General features: G+C 36.7%; 1 protein-coding gene across 21 annotated transcripts in view; it reads left to right on the top strand.

Moving 5' to 3' along the window:
• PTPRM (protein tyrosine phosphatase receptor type M) overlaps positions 1–15,429 on the top strand; it is a 483,430-nt gene that overhangs the window by 216,354 nt on the left and 251,647 nt on the right. For all 21 annotated transcript variants that reach the window (XM_087961551.1, XM_026671911.2, XM_087961547.1 and 18 more), the window contains exon 7: positions 6,550–6,843. In XM_087961551.1, the coding sequence (XP_087817677.1) occupies positions 6,550–6,843 (294 nt within the window). The remainder of the gene's footprint in view (positions 1–6,549; positions 6,844–15,429) is intronic.

The raw sequence follows: 15,429 nt of genomic DNA, 5'->3' as shown, positions 1-15,429 counted from the left end.
AAACATAGCAGGGACTGGTTTCTATGACTCTATGTATGACTCATTGGTATTTGAATTATCTACCATGTAATTTTCAAGTAATTCTCACATTGTGGCCATTCAGGAGTAGCTGTCCTTACTCATCTTTTTGTACATTGAAGTATGATCAATGTTTAACCTATAGTACAAAAGGATAATCTCTGAATCACCATCAGAGTTGCAAACACTTGGAAGAACTCACCTCCACCCCCACCCCCAAGTATAAGAACATAATGCCCAAAGCTAATAGTTTAGTTCCTGAAGCAGAAATTTCTATTAGGAAATAGCTAATTTGCTTCTCCTTTTCTGACATCCTAAAGCAAAATCAAGCATAATAATGACTTTCTCCCTCTGCCTAATGGCAGGAGCAGAGATATCATTGCAGAGATAACTTTTTGGTTTTAAATCTATTGAATTTAAATCTATTGTGAGTCAGTTCCATATAATTTAAGTGGGGTAATTTCAGCCAAAAATTATTATTGTTATTGTTGTTCATTGCAGTCAGCCAGGTGTTCTGCATAGATTTGGCATTATTGTTCACTTATCGACTTCTTCCTAAGAACCTGGAATAGGCAGATGTATTTCTGCACATATTATAGTAGCTATAGTGGTGGGTTTTGGTGTTCTGAGCACATCAGGTACTCATATAAAGTACCCTCAGGGATACAATAACTTTAAAAATAAAGTCTGTTAAAATACTTGTATAACCTAAAATAAATTGGTTTAAGTACTAACCTCGGTAGCCTCAGTCCTGAATATGAATTTTGAATGGCAGTTCAACAGTCCTTATCAGCACTTGAAATCAGAACATAATTAACTGTTGTTTCAGCATGACTACATAAATGCCTCAGGATGCTCTGTTTTGTGTTTTGGTTGAAGAAACACACTAATGATTTTAAATGAACCTAAATCATTTCGAACTAAGCCTTAGCTATTTAAATTGCACAGATTTTGCACAAAGGTCTGGATTATGAACAATGGAGCAAATGTCTTTGAAATGACAGTGAATTAATAAATATTAAAATGTTTAAGCTAGTTTAGCATTGCATACTAATAATTAGTGTCTGTTGATTGAATAAAATAATTAAGAAAAATTATGTAGGCATTTTAAAGAGTTAAGGGATTTGTCATTTTTATCCTGTAAGTAGAAGTAACTGATGTATGAAATATATCTGTACCTGTATTATTTTTTTCTATGACATTTACCACCTTTGTGCTATTTAATAATTATAGGCTTAGTCAGTTGTGGTCTATGTCATACATGGCTATACTAGATACATTAACACTTGTTTTTAGTAGGAAAAAGGAAGACCAATAGTCAGAAGATCATAAGTCGAAAAGGGACTTTGGTGGACCTCTAATTCAATTCCCTATCCAGCGCAGGAATTTTTAGACCATCCAGATGGTTGTCCAACCTTTCTTTCAAAATATCCATTGATGGAGCACTTAACTCCAGGAAATAGTGTCTCTCCTGTTGCCTCTTATTTTGAGTTTGGATCTTACTCTGTAAAATTCTATAAAGCTTCTACACAATGGATTATGCCCTACCCTCAGATACTATGGACTATATAATAGTGTTAACAATCATATGAATAGTTTTTAACAAGTACATGGTAGCTTTTAATAATCACCTTGTTCTTTCTATGTGCTTGCAAACCCACTGTTTGATTATCTTTTCTAAAATATTTCCCAAGTTGATATAAGTTGATTGGTTTATAATGTCATGGGTCTAATTTCCTCCCCTTTTAAAGACTGTAACAATTTTAGTTTGTCTCCAACCTTCACCATCCTTTCAACTTTTCTAACCAGTGGACCAAACATTTCCTCAACTCTTTTCTTCTTGTCCGGTATATGCCCAAATATTCTATTTAGGAGTTATTTTTGGCATTCATTGCAAGCTGTAGCTAATTCTAAGCCAGAGTTCACCAAGACTTCCAACTTTGCAGATTGGCAGGGGAATGGTTCTGCTCAAGTGGCCAGCAAGCGTGCATGTGCATGCAGCTTCATTGGCGGTAGCAGTGTGCATGTGCACCTGCCAGTCACGCAAATGGAGGGCACGCATGGTTGTCCACTAGTCACACAAGTGAGGACATGTGTGTTTGTGCATATGTGCTCGCTGGCTATTTCCGCTGCCCTGTTGCAGTTCCCTCACAGCCCATTAGTGGGCCTCGGCCCATAGGTTTGGGAAGCCAGATCTATGCCATAGCATAATCTCATTCTTACAGTTTTGGAATATTTCCTAATGAGTGGTTTTTGATATGCAGGTAATTCTTGACTTATGACCACAACTAAACCCCAAATTTCCATCATTTGAGTTTTTCCTGATTTACAACCATTTCTTGCTACAGTTAAGTGTATCACTGCAGTTGTTAGGTGAATCATGCGGTTATTAAGCGAATCCGATTTCTCCCATTGACTTTGCTTGTGAGAAGCTGGCTGGGAAGGTTACAAATGGTGATCACATGACCCTGGGATAGTGTAGCTGTTATAAATACATGCCAGATACCAAGCACCTGGATTTTGATCACATGACCATTGGGATGCTGCAATGGTCATAAATGTGAAAACCTGTCATAAGTACTTTTTTCAGTACTGTTGTTACTGCGAATAGTTTTGGTGAATAGTTTTGAATATGCCATCCTTTTCATTTTAAGACCTGTTTGTTTTCTGCTGTCAATTTACCAGGGATTTTTTATGCAGCCACACTAGTGTCATAGCTTTGTCTCATTTTTCTTCTCTGTTTGGTATTGTTTGTGTTTGGGCTTTAATTATCTGAGGGTTTGTTTTTTGTTTTGTTTTTTGCAAAAATCTCCCAACTCTCCTGAATTATTTTTTTCCTTCAGGATTTCCATCCATGGAATTATTTCTGCTTTCCCCCATGTTTATTGAAGTCACTTGTCTGAAAATCTAGACTAGACAATAATCAGACTAATTTCTATTATTTCTGTCTTAAGTGAATTATGCTGAGTTCTAATTAGCTGATTGTCTACTTCTTTCCTTTACCTTTTGGGTAATAAACTTGTCTACAGGGGCACACCAAGAATCTGCTGGATCTCCCACTTGCCAGAATTTGATTTCCAGTACATGTTGGGATAGTTGAAATATCTCATTAGAGTAATGTGTGTTTTCTGTACATAAATCTGATTTGTGAAATTTTCACCTATTTAATTGAATGGTCTGAATACATATCTGCAGTAGAATAATTATTGTTTATTTTCCCCTCAATATTCAGCCAAGTGCTTTGGGTATAGTTTTCACCAGAGGTGGTGTTCAGCAGGTTCTGACCAGTTCTGGAGAACCGGTAGCAGAAATTTTGAGTAGTTCAGAGAACCAGCAAATACCACCTCTGATTGGAGATTTTATAGTATCCTTCCCATGCCATGCCCACCAAGCCACGCCCACAGAACCAGTAGTAAAAAAAAATTGAATCCCACCACTGGTTTTCACCCTTGAGGTCATGAATTTCCCTAGAGGTATCTCATCTTTGTTTATGTATAATATAACCCTTCCCCCTTCCTTTTTTGGCTCTGTTTCTTTTAAACAAGTTATACCCTTCTAGTATTACATTCTAATACATTCTCTTCCACCAGGTTTCAGTAATACTAACAAAGTCATATTTGCCATCCTCATACTGGGATTTCAAGTTATCCCTGCTTTTTTCTGAGCATTGATCATTCTCAGCATTCTGAGCATACTTTGAGCATTGATGTACAGGTATCTGACTTCTTTAGTAGTACTTTTCTTAAGTTTTCTTGGATCTCCTGGTATATTCCTGAATATGCCTTATTGCCACTTCCTTTCTTGTCGTATGGTTTACAGGCTTCAAACTTACACTTGGAGAACAGCTATGATATTGACATTTCCTGCCTGATGTAATATAATATTGTAGACAAATTAATCAAGATACTTTTCAGCAGTATTAATTTCAGTCTTTGTGAGCTGCAGCCCATCTCTTACCAGAGGCCTTTTCTCTAGATAGAAATCAAACCACCAAATCCAAAGTTTTCTAAGTAACACTATTTCTTGAACCAGCCATTTACCTCCACAATCCTCCCTCCTTGGGCAATGAAATTCAGTCAGAAGTATGGATGAAAACATGACATGACCTGAATCTAAATTCTTTTTCTTTTCTTCCTAACTCCTCATAGTCTCTCAATATTCTTTTCAGGACCTTTTTGACTGTGTAATTTGTTCAAAAATAAAACAAGAAAGGGATAGTTATCAGTAGATTTGATCAGTTGGATCAACTTCACTCCTCATCTTCACTCATGTTCTCCACTACTAGGAATCAATAGACCTTCCTTGATAACATATCTGGTTTGCTGATTGCTGACTTTGGTTCCTCTCAGCAGTGATTGTTAGCAATTGTTAGTTAACAGATAACAGATAATCAGAGTTGGAAGGGACCTTGTAAGTCATCTAGTCCAACCCCCCGCCCAAGCGGGAGACCCTACACCATTTCTGACATATGGCAGTCCAATCTCTTCTTGAAAGTCTCAAGTGATGGCGCTCCCACAACTTCTGAGGGAAAGCTGTTCCATGGGTTGATTGTTGATTGTCAGAAAGTTTCTCCTTATTTCCAGCTTAAATATCTCCTTGTTCAGTTTCCATCCATTATTCCTTGTCTGGCCTACAGGCACTTTAGAAAATAGCTTGACCCCTTCCTCCCTGTGGCAGCCCCTCAAATATTGGAAGACCTCTATCATGTCTCCCCTGGTCCTTCTCTTTACTAGACTAGCCAAGGCCAGTTCCTGCAACCGTTCTTTGTATGCTTTAGCCTCCAGTCCCTTAATTATCCTGGTTGCTCTTTGTACTTTTTCTAGAGTCTCAACATCTTTTTTATAATGTGGTGACCAAAACTGGATGCAGTATTCTAGGTATGGTCTTACTAGTTGATACCCTGCCAAACCATCCTATCTTCTTTTCCTTCCCACCTTGCCTCATCTGAGTTTAAAGCTTATATCACTCAAGCCACTTTTTGCATCTTATGAACTGAGCTGCAGTTCATGAACATTTATGCCTATAAAATGTGTTTGTCAGAAAAGGCACTACCACATTCCTCCTGATTTTCAGTAAAATTACAAGCTTCAAGTTGAGGGACAGGTGGCTTAGCAAAGCTAGCTTCAAAAAAAATAATGGATAAGGATTTTGAGATTCTTAATTCTTCCTTAATATGGATTAAAATCCAACCTAGAGAAAGGTTTAATAAAGGTATTGCTTTCACAGGCTGTTCTAGTTCATGTGCAAAATAACAGAAATATCTTAAATCTGCTTAACAGGAATATTCCTCAGAGCCAAAGCAGAGAGTTGTATAATTAGTGGAGGTCATGTTTTCATTAGGAAAGGAAGAAGAACATTTGAAAAATGTTATGAGTTCTGGCTTTGGTGGGAAAAAAAGTATAGATCATTTCTAAATTAATTGGAGATGAGTGATAAAGAGCTCATCTATCTCCATTAGGAAGTGTTAATCACAATAATGAATAGAATTATTAGATGTCATTTTAGGAGAACAGATTTCATATTTGTTATTTTGTAAAATGTCATTTGTTGATTATGGAATGGAGTAATTGGTTTTTAGTTACTTTGAATTTAATTAAGACAAGATAGTCTTTTTAACACAGTATCAAGCAATATACTACAGTATCAGTAATATAAAGACAATCTGGAAAATTAAAAACTGAGAGTTTATAAATGAATATTCTTGAACCAAGGAAAAATGTAAGCATGGAAGCCAACAGGAAATGAAAACAAGGTTTTGTCACAGTCCTCTATGATGACATTTAAAATGAAGGAGGAGTAGTGAAAAGGAAAGGTAGCACTTGCATTCTGAGAAATTCACATTCAGTCTAGTAAGGCTGATTTCTTGAAAACTAATTAAATCATTGTTTTAATGGCTATAAAGAACTAGAAACTTCACTGTTTTTAAATGTCTGAGTATTAGTATATATAGACCACAGCAACTGTGATGGTGTAGTGAAGACGCTTGCCTCCCACTCAGAAAGTTGAGAGTTCAATCCTAGGCAGCAGAGGTTTTTCTCCCAGGGCACAAAGAAAAAATATTTGCTGCGAACTCTTCATAAGCATCAGGAAGGGTATCCAGCCAATAATTAGTCAACTCTGTTTAATCACCCTGACTCTATCCCCAATAGAGTCATAAAATAGGACCATAAAAATGAGAATGTTAGTAGTTAGTCCTCATATATTATGCACTCTAATCAAAAAGTGATATAAAATTAGAAATGTGTGTCCACCAAGGAAAGTACATTATGCAAAAGCATAAATAAATATAGTGCATTTGAAAAGTAAAATGAAGTTATCTATATTTTAAGTGGGAAACTGGCTTTGGTCTTCCGCCTTGTATCCTGAAAAAGAGAGAGAGCGCAAGTCCCTTCTTTTGCATTCTAATTATAAATATAATTATTTGTAATTATATTACAAATAATTAGTAACAATAGTTTTGCAGAAAAGTCAGAACTATAGAAAAGTTTTGTGTTAGATGCAGGTTTTTATATATCATTATTTATGTTTCAGAGCCTCCGGTTCCCATTGCACCCCCTCAGCTGTCATCAGTTGGTGCAACCTATTTGTGGATACAGTTGAATGCCAATTCTATTAATGGAGATGGACCCATCATTGTGAGACAAATAGAATATCGCACCTCAAGTGGAAGCTGGTATGATATACAACCAGTGGATTCGACAAAGTATAAAATTGGACACCTGGATCCTGACACAGAATACGAAATTAGTGTGCTGCTCACTAGACCAGGTGAAGGGGGTACTGGATCTCCTGGACCAGCACTTAAAACAAGAACAAAATGTGCAGGTAAGTAAAGAAGTAATTCACAAACTCATCATCTTACTTGAAATAACTGAATTTTAAAATTCCAGTTCAATTGTAAAATATGAAAACCAGCAGTTGCTACTTACTTAACCTTAGTAGACATTATTAAATTAGAACACTATTAAATATTACTGCTTTCATTTAAAATGAAGCATATATTTAATACTATGATATATTATTTTCTATCGTCTTGTAAGTTTGGATTTGAATATAGTGCTGTTTCAGTCCAGGTAGGGAACAAATGCATTGATATGTCTAATTTTCTGTTGGGTACTTCATAAAGTTACTCCAAGAGAGAAAATTATTGCTGGCTCATCAATAGGCAACTTTCTGAGAGAAAAACATTCTCTTTAGAGATTCAAAATAAGTAGTTAATGATAGATACCTTTGTTAGTGTTTTTTTCAAGGTAAAGAACATAATCTCGATTAATAAGATTCTTCATAATGATCACTAATTGATCTCTAATTCTAAAACCATTCTGGTTTTACCCAAACTGAACAAATGGGAAAAGAATAATCAAATCTGATTTCTATGCCACTAAAAAAGGACACTTGACCAAAACATCTCACCTGTAAATATGAGAATAATAACAAAATAATAAATCTAATTTTTGTTTTGTTCTCTACCATTGATTTAACTTATCAAAGTCTTTTAGGATATTCACTATTATAAATTTTTAGAAGCCACCATTTGGCTTATAAAAATATAAACAACAAATTTAAAAATTATCAAATAAATATTATATAATTATATGAATATAATTACATCATTAATATTGGGAGAAAGCAGACATTAAAACCTCCCCCAAATCATTGTTTGCACCTTCCTAAAATCCAGTAGTAAAAGATTTAGTACAATGTGTCTTGTGTATTTTTTGTAAAAGTATACATCCTAATAATCCTTAACTGCAGGAGAGAACTCCTTACAAATCAGTTTTATTCTTTAGGTTGGTTAAAATATTGCTGCAGTTTAAAAAAAGAGTCTCTGAAAAAAAAAAAATGACAATCATAAAGAAAACAGTTGATTTTTTTTAGTCTAACATCTTCTATTATAACTCTAATGGTGACAGTGAAATTTAATTAATTTTATTGGCCAAGTGTGACTGGACACACAAGGAATTTGTGTACCATTGCATAAGCTCTCATTGTACATACAAGCAACAAATGATAAATCAGTAATAGAAATATATGGTTTTGTGATTGTTAAGAAACTATGCCAGTTTCTGTTTATTCAGTAGTGTGAGGCACGAATTGTTAGAGTGGTAGGTTTGGAAATACACTAGTACCAGGTAAATATGAAAGCAAAAGCAAAAGGTTAAATTAGCATCCACAGCTGCCAGAAAGTGTAAGTCTATTAACATTTATCTACTAGTAAAATATAGTGTCCCTGACACCTTATTCCTATTTTTTAGCCAACCTGAAAAATATCAAGCAATATTGAAGCTTCAGGGTGACATATAGCCTGTCACCATGGCAACTAATTTAATGATTTACACATGTGATGCCGATACAAATATGTATTTAAATATTTAAAGTGTACGTGTGTATTTATATGTGCGTGCGTGTGGGTTTTTTTAATATTAAAGGGTTCCCCAGAGTATTTCATAGTTTGCAAAACATAACAAAAAAGTAAAATACAAATGTTTAAATGGCAACATGATAACAAAACCTCACAAAACCAGAAATAGAAAATTAAGATTACAGGTGGTCCTCAGGATTTACAGCAGGATTTATAAATTTTGAGTAAAATAAAAGACAGCCATTCTGCAGCCAAAATAAACATTTTGTTCATTTGGTGCAAAGGTTTCAACTGGCCCAGCCCCACAGTGTATTTTTTACAATAGGTTACATTCTTCTCAGATTTGCGACCTATACATGCTGTATACTTGAGTGAATAAATGCAAGATACCGGTCCTTGTAAACTCCATGTATAAACTCTTTTGTTGTAATTAGCACTGCTAATTTTTCTTCTTGTAAATACACTATTTATGGACTTCCAAATATTGCTGAACTATAATTCTCACTTTCTGTAACTAGCTTGCCAATGTTAAGGAATTGCCATCCCTTATATAAATTGAAGCAAAACTTCAGTATAAACAAATAAGCCAAACAAATCTATGTATAAATGATAAACATGAAATTTCAGTGTATAAATAAGATTGTAGGAAACCCAGAAAAGGATGAATGTATGAGCTGAATATATGGACATAATGGAATTTGTGACAATTTATGGTAGAAATATACAGAGACAGTGAATGGTATAAATGAATAAATAAATAATTTCTCTTTGTTATGTGATTTTAATTACTTTTGCATGTTACTCCTTACCCTTTTTCCATATTTCCAATATTTTTCTTTTGATTGATTTTCCATATTTTCAATATTTTTCTTTTGATTGATTGAAATCAGTGTCTATCTTCAGTGACCATATAGACAGATGAAGCTGATCAATCCAAAGGGAATAGTATGTTGAGTGTCTATTTAAGTATACTAAAAACTTTGGACTACTCTGAAGAGTGCTGTAGAAACATTAAAAATATTTTTTAAAAAAACTCTCAAAATTATAAGCCTATTTTTAAACATTTCTCCTAATTAAATGAATCTTTTTTGAAAAATACAAGGAAAAGCTTGATTATATAAACACATTTAAATAATTTAGCTGAAATATTTCAGGATAGAAAGTTGGTTACAAAAAGTAATTGTTACAGGTATTTTGCCATTCTGGGGACAAAACAAGAGAACAGCAAAGTAGTAATTAGGAGATGCATACTAATCTTTCTTCTTTTGCTAAGCTTAGCTCTACTACTATATCCTCTTTTGTTGTTGTTGTTGTTCAATATGCCTGAATCTCAGACTGCCTGAATAGATACCTGTAGTTTTTTAACAAGGTTTTTCAGAAGTGGCTTACCATTGTCTCCTTCCTAGGGCTGAAAGAAAGTGAGTGGCTCAAGGTTACCCAGCAGGCTTTATGCATAAGGCAAGATTAAACACATGGTGTCCTGGTTTTTGGCTGGACGCCTTCAACTAAACCAAACTGGCTCTCTTTCTCTCTCTTTCTCTCTCTCCATATGTGTGTGTGTGTGTGCGTGTGTGTGTGTGTGTGTGTGTGTGTGTGTGTATATATATATATATATATATATATATGGATCTTTGTTATCGGGTTTCTCCCGTAAGATTCAAAGTATCTAGGCACAGTTGGCGAGGTCCCACTCGCCATCTCAGGCTGGTGCTGCTTAGTGCCAGTGCAAGCACACTGCTTGCACTGGCACTAAGCCGAAAGCACCAGCCTGAAGATGGCGAGTGGGACCTCGCCAAACGTTGCCTAGATACTTTGAATCTACGCGGAGAAACCCGAATAACCAAAGATCCACATACAAATACCCGCGAGAACCTCAGAAAACATATATATATATATATATATATATATATATATATATATATATATATATATATATATATGGATCTTTGTTATTCGGGTTTCTCACAGTAAGATTGGAGTATCTAGGCGCGCGATGAAGTCTCATTCATCATCTTCAGGCTTCTGTCTTCAGCTCTGTGCTCTCAGAGTGAGAAGTGCTTCTGAGAAGCACAAGAGCTGAAGACAGAAGCCTGAAGATGAGAAAGAGACTTCATCAAACTACTCCAATCTTACAGAAACACCCAATAACAAAGACCACATACACACACACACACAGAAAACAAACATATATATATATATATATCTATATATTCTTCTCTCTCTCTCTCTCTCTCTCTCTCTCTCTCTCTCTCATTCCAAGACTTTAAATGGTTTAAAACTTAAATGTATAATAAGTCAGCAGATGTAAGGAACTATTCTTGAAATGTGCACTATCAGATTAAAAGAATAGAGATTCCTTTAAGAACAGAATCACAATACCTTTCAATTGTAGTGATAATTGTATGCTGCAAGCTTGTTCCCTTAGGGAGGAACAGACCACTTTGCAATTCAAAGCATTGTACCAGGATTTTTTTTTTTTTAAGAAGTCTTAATAGTTCCCCAAAATGCTTGAAATATACTTTTGCGTAACACAATGAGATGCCATTCAGTTAGAACAGCCTTTCATTGGTAAATAAAGCTGCATCTATAATTAGAATGAAAGAAAATAAGACTTGCCAAAAGGCAGCTATAGAATTTGCAGAAAAACTGTTTTCACATACTTTATGAAAATCTTTTGCATACTTGAGAATTCAAATGTATAAACTAAGTACAAGAGGTTAAGATCCTAGGTTAAATTAATTTCAATTCCAAATTGTGCAAAATATCTGTGGCTTCTGCCTAAACTGGGATAGAAACTATGGAGGCCACGCAAGAATAGCTTGTGCTTTTCAACTTCTGGGTATAAGTTGTAAGATAAATTGTCTTCATTTTCACTATCACATTTGATATGCAATAAATTGCTGTCATGCCCCTGTCATGGAGTGTGAATCCGAGGAGGAAGAGAACTGCTGACAGGGAGTGGGAGTGTAGCTCCATTGGCTGTGAAGGAAACTGGGGAAGGGCAAAGTCCAGCTTGGCAGAGCAGGTAGAGGTAGAACAAGGGAGAGGGAGTTCAGAGGAAGACCCAGGCCCACCCTGGGTCATCACAGCTTGTCTACAGCAAACCATTTGCGAGCTTTCTTGTGCATCATCTTTAGAAGAGGCTTCCTTCTGGGACAACAGCCCTGCAAACCGATTTGATGCAGTGTGTGTCATATTGTCTGAGCATTGAAACACTGACCGCCCCCCACCCCTTCAACCTCTGCAGCAATGCTGGCAGCACTCACACGTCTATTTCCCAAAGCTAACCTCTGGATAGACACTGAGCACAGGCACTCAACTTCTTTGGTTGACCATGGAGAGGCCTGTTCTGATTGGAACCTGTCCTGTTAAACCGCTTCCTCCTCAGATTCAGTCTCCGACAATGGCATGATACAAGCCCTTAAGGACATGGATTTCTGGAACCATGTCCTGTGGTCCGATGAGACCAAGATAAACTTATTTGGTTCAGATGGTGTCAAGTGTGTGTGGCAGCAACCAGGTGAGGAATACAAAGACAAGTGTGTCTTGCCCACAGTCAAGCATGGAGATGGGAATGTCATGGTCTGGGGCTGCATGAATGCTGCCGGCACTGGGGAGCTACAGTTCATTGAGGGAACCATGAATGCCATACTATACTGTGACATACTGAAGCAGAGCATGATCCCCTCCCTTCAGAGACTGGGCCACAGGGCAATATTCCAACATGGTAATGACCCCAAACACACCTCCAAAATGACCACTGCCTTGCTAAAGAAGCTGAGGGTAAAGGTGATGGACTGGCCAAGCATGTCTCCAGACCCTAACACTATTGAGCATCCCTGGGGCATCCTGAAATGGAAGGTGGAGGTGTGCAAGATCTCTAACATCCACCAGCTCCATGACGTCATCATGGAGGAGTGGAAGAGGACTCCAGCGGCAACCTGTGAGGCTCTGGTGAACTCTATGCCCAAGAGGGTTAAGGCAGTGCTGGAAAATAATAGTGGCCACACAAAATATTGACACTTAGGGTTCTATCACTTAGGGGTGTACTCACTTTTGTTGCCAGAAGTTTAGCCATTAATGGCTGTGTGTTGCGTTATTTTGAGGGGACAGCACATTTATACTGTTATACAAGCTGTATACTTACTATTTTACATTGTAGCCAAGTGTCATTTCTTCAGTGTTGTCACATGAAAAGATATACCTAAATATTTACAAAATGTGAGGGGGTGTACTCACTTTTGTGAGATACTATACATTGTTGTTGTTGTTGTTGTTGTTATTAGCATCAGCATCATTATTATCATGTCTTTTATTAATTAAACATGAAACTCAGTCAACTGAACATTTAAAGATGTATCAGAAATATCACTGACTGGCACTGATGGTTGATATGGGTTGCTGCCAGCATCCTAGCTATCAACTAAGTATCTTTTTAATATGTATGATGTTCCGAACAGTGCAGTTTTTTGCAGTTCCGCTGGCATTGTTGCAGGAAGTTTCAATTTCTTGATGTATTTTGCAAAATTCTTGGACATGGTACCAAGTGCCCTGATGATGATGTTACAAAATGTTTCATCCATAATCGCATAGTTTCAATGGCCAGGTCTCAATATTTCATGAAGTTTTTCCAGTTCTTTTTCTTTGACTCTGGCATCTCCTGGTACAGTGATATCAATAAATTGTATGCTTCAGTTTTCAACTACTGTGTGTGATGACCTGGGACGTGGCACAAAGGCAATACAGTCAAATAGTAAGTAGGAGTCCCTTTATTAGCTCCAACTTTGCGCCCAATCTCCTGGTTACCTTCTGGTCTGGAGAAAAACTCTCCCAGGAACATCCTTTGGCTGCAGAGATTCAAGTCCAAAAAGTTATCAACAAAAACTTTAACTATAAGTCCAATTAAGGCAAGATGAGGTAATTAATCCAGCAGGGCAAGAAAAGGAATTCCAGACATGAAGAAACAGCAGTAAAACAACCCAGTTGGGAGGATGCCAGGAACACAGATAACCAAAGTCAACAGAAGATAAACTCACGTTTGTTCCCAGCAAACGCCTCTCTTAGCTTGCATCTCTTTTAAACTCTCTTCCCAGGTGTGCCTAATGAAGGGAATCATGGTCCTTTCTTCCCCCGTAAGCCACGCAACCCATGTTGCTCTCTTCTTTGTTTCTCTCTGCGTGCCCTAGGATGAAGAGGGGGCTGGTTCTTCCTCTGAACTCCCTCTCCCTTGTTCTATCTCTTGCCTGCTCTGCCCAGTTGGACTTTGCCCTTCCCAGTTTCCTCCACAGCCAACGGAACCACACTCCCGCTCCCTGTCAGTTGTTCATTTTCCTCCTCGGATTCAGACTCTGACAGGAGCATGACACTGTGATATCTGGCATGTTGTGTTCCAAATGATGATCCGTCTGTATTTGAAAGAACCACAAGATCTTTACCGTCTCAACCTATATTGTTGATATTATTATTGTTGTTGTTCAAAAATAATAATTCAGCTTGACCTAATTTGACCAGTTTTTGAAGTTGCAGAAGTTGCAGCATCCCATGCCATTTGCTTGCCATTTGTGACCTTTCCTACAACGTTAGTGGGAACCAGCAGGACGTTCCTGATTAAATGTTGTTCAGTTAAATCACACGCACACCCAACTGCTCTTTCTCCTGAAGAGTCCCACCACCCACACTCAACATCAGAATCTAGTACTTATCCTCAATGCCTATAAAAGACATTGAAAAAATCAGAAGTTATTTAACATGCTAACCACTGCAATAAGATAATTGTAGCTTCAATAAAGAAGAAAATCTTTTGGTCTCAAAATATTCCATCGAGTAAAAAGATAAATTTTCACTTCTTTCCTAAATCTGGTGTCTTCTGGATGTGATAAGTTAATAGCTACCAGTATTCCCATTGTTATCTTCTCCAGGTCGGGAAAATGAGGATCCAGATTGTTGGGGTCAATATGTTGACACTGTAAACTGCTTAAAGAGGGCTATAAAGCCCTGTGAAGCAGTATATAAATCTAAGTACAATTGCTATAAGTGAGGAACTTCATCTTTCACCAGAATTTTAGAGGGATTGGGCAAATAATTGAGTTTTTCTCTTATTTTCCAACTCACTTGCTTCCCCCACTGAAAAAAGAGAAAGATTTGCTTCATTTGTTTTGAAAAGAGAATCCTGTTCCTTATTACTAATGTCATGCAAAATAAAAGATTGGTTCCATTACTGAGTTCCTCATATTTCTTAGGGGACTTTTATAACCAGTAAGCTAAATAATAAAAACAAAGAATTGCTGACTGCAACCAGTCTCACATGGTTTATGCAGGGAGCTTCTGTGAAACTTCCGACTGCTCTTATTTACTTTTCTTTGCTATCCAAGGTCCTTTGAAATGCTGTGTTGTAGGATCCATTGTCCACCAGGACTACAACCTAATGAGCTAGAATATCTTGGGGTCTATTAGGATCAGACCAATGGACAAATCTCTAGGAGGGCCATATCAAAACTTGTCTTGGAAAGGTCTCAATTATACATGCCAGATCTGTCCATATGTCCATCACTAAATAATGGATTGACAAGATTTTATTTCAGTCTTGGTGTTATTCAGCATCAACTTCAAGCCAGACATTGCCCACAATCTAGCTTCTGGACTCACAGGAAGAAGAAGTTTTCTCATGCAGCAGCCTACTCAGCAATAAACAGCAGTAAAAACAACATAGCCAATTGTATCCAATTGTCCCTAGTTTTATTTTCACAACTGCAATTTGTTCTAGTGTCATTTTCTATGCAATGTATATACATATGCCAAAACATCTTTTTTTTTAAAAAGAAAAAGAAAGGAAATAAAAGTATATGATAGAAATTTAACTTACATTTTTAAGCATGTAATCCAGAGTCAATGAAGTATAGTAACTTACTTGAAGGACATTGTACTATGAGCCTCAGGAGTCTCTTAACTTTTAGAGCTTTCTAATGGTAAATGAAATTCTATTCCCCTCAAAGGCACATAAACAATAAAAGTTACTTTGAAGAAACTCTAAATACTTTGTAAAAAAAATG

The sequence above is a fragment of the Notechis scutatus genome, chromosome 3 (assembly GCF_049901735.1).
Source record: "Notechis scutatus isolate UNSWTSFEM ecotype Mainland chromosome 3, rNotScu1.2, whole genome shotgun sequence".
Classification (NCBI taxonomy): Eukaryota; Metazoa; Chordata; class Lepidosauria; order Squamata; family Elapidae; genus Notechis; species Notechis scutatus.
Note: the sequence above shows the minus strand (reverse complement) of the source record. Positions and strands in the feature narration are given on the sequence as shown.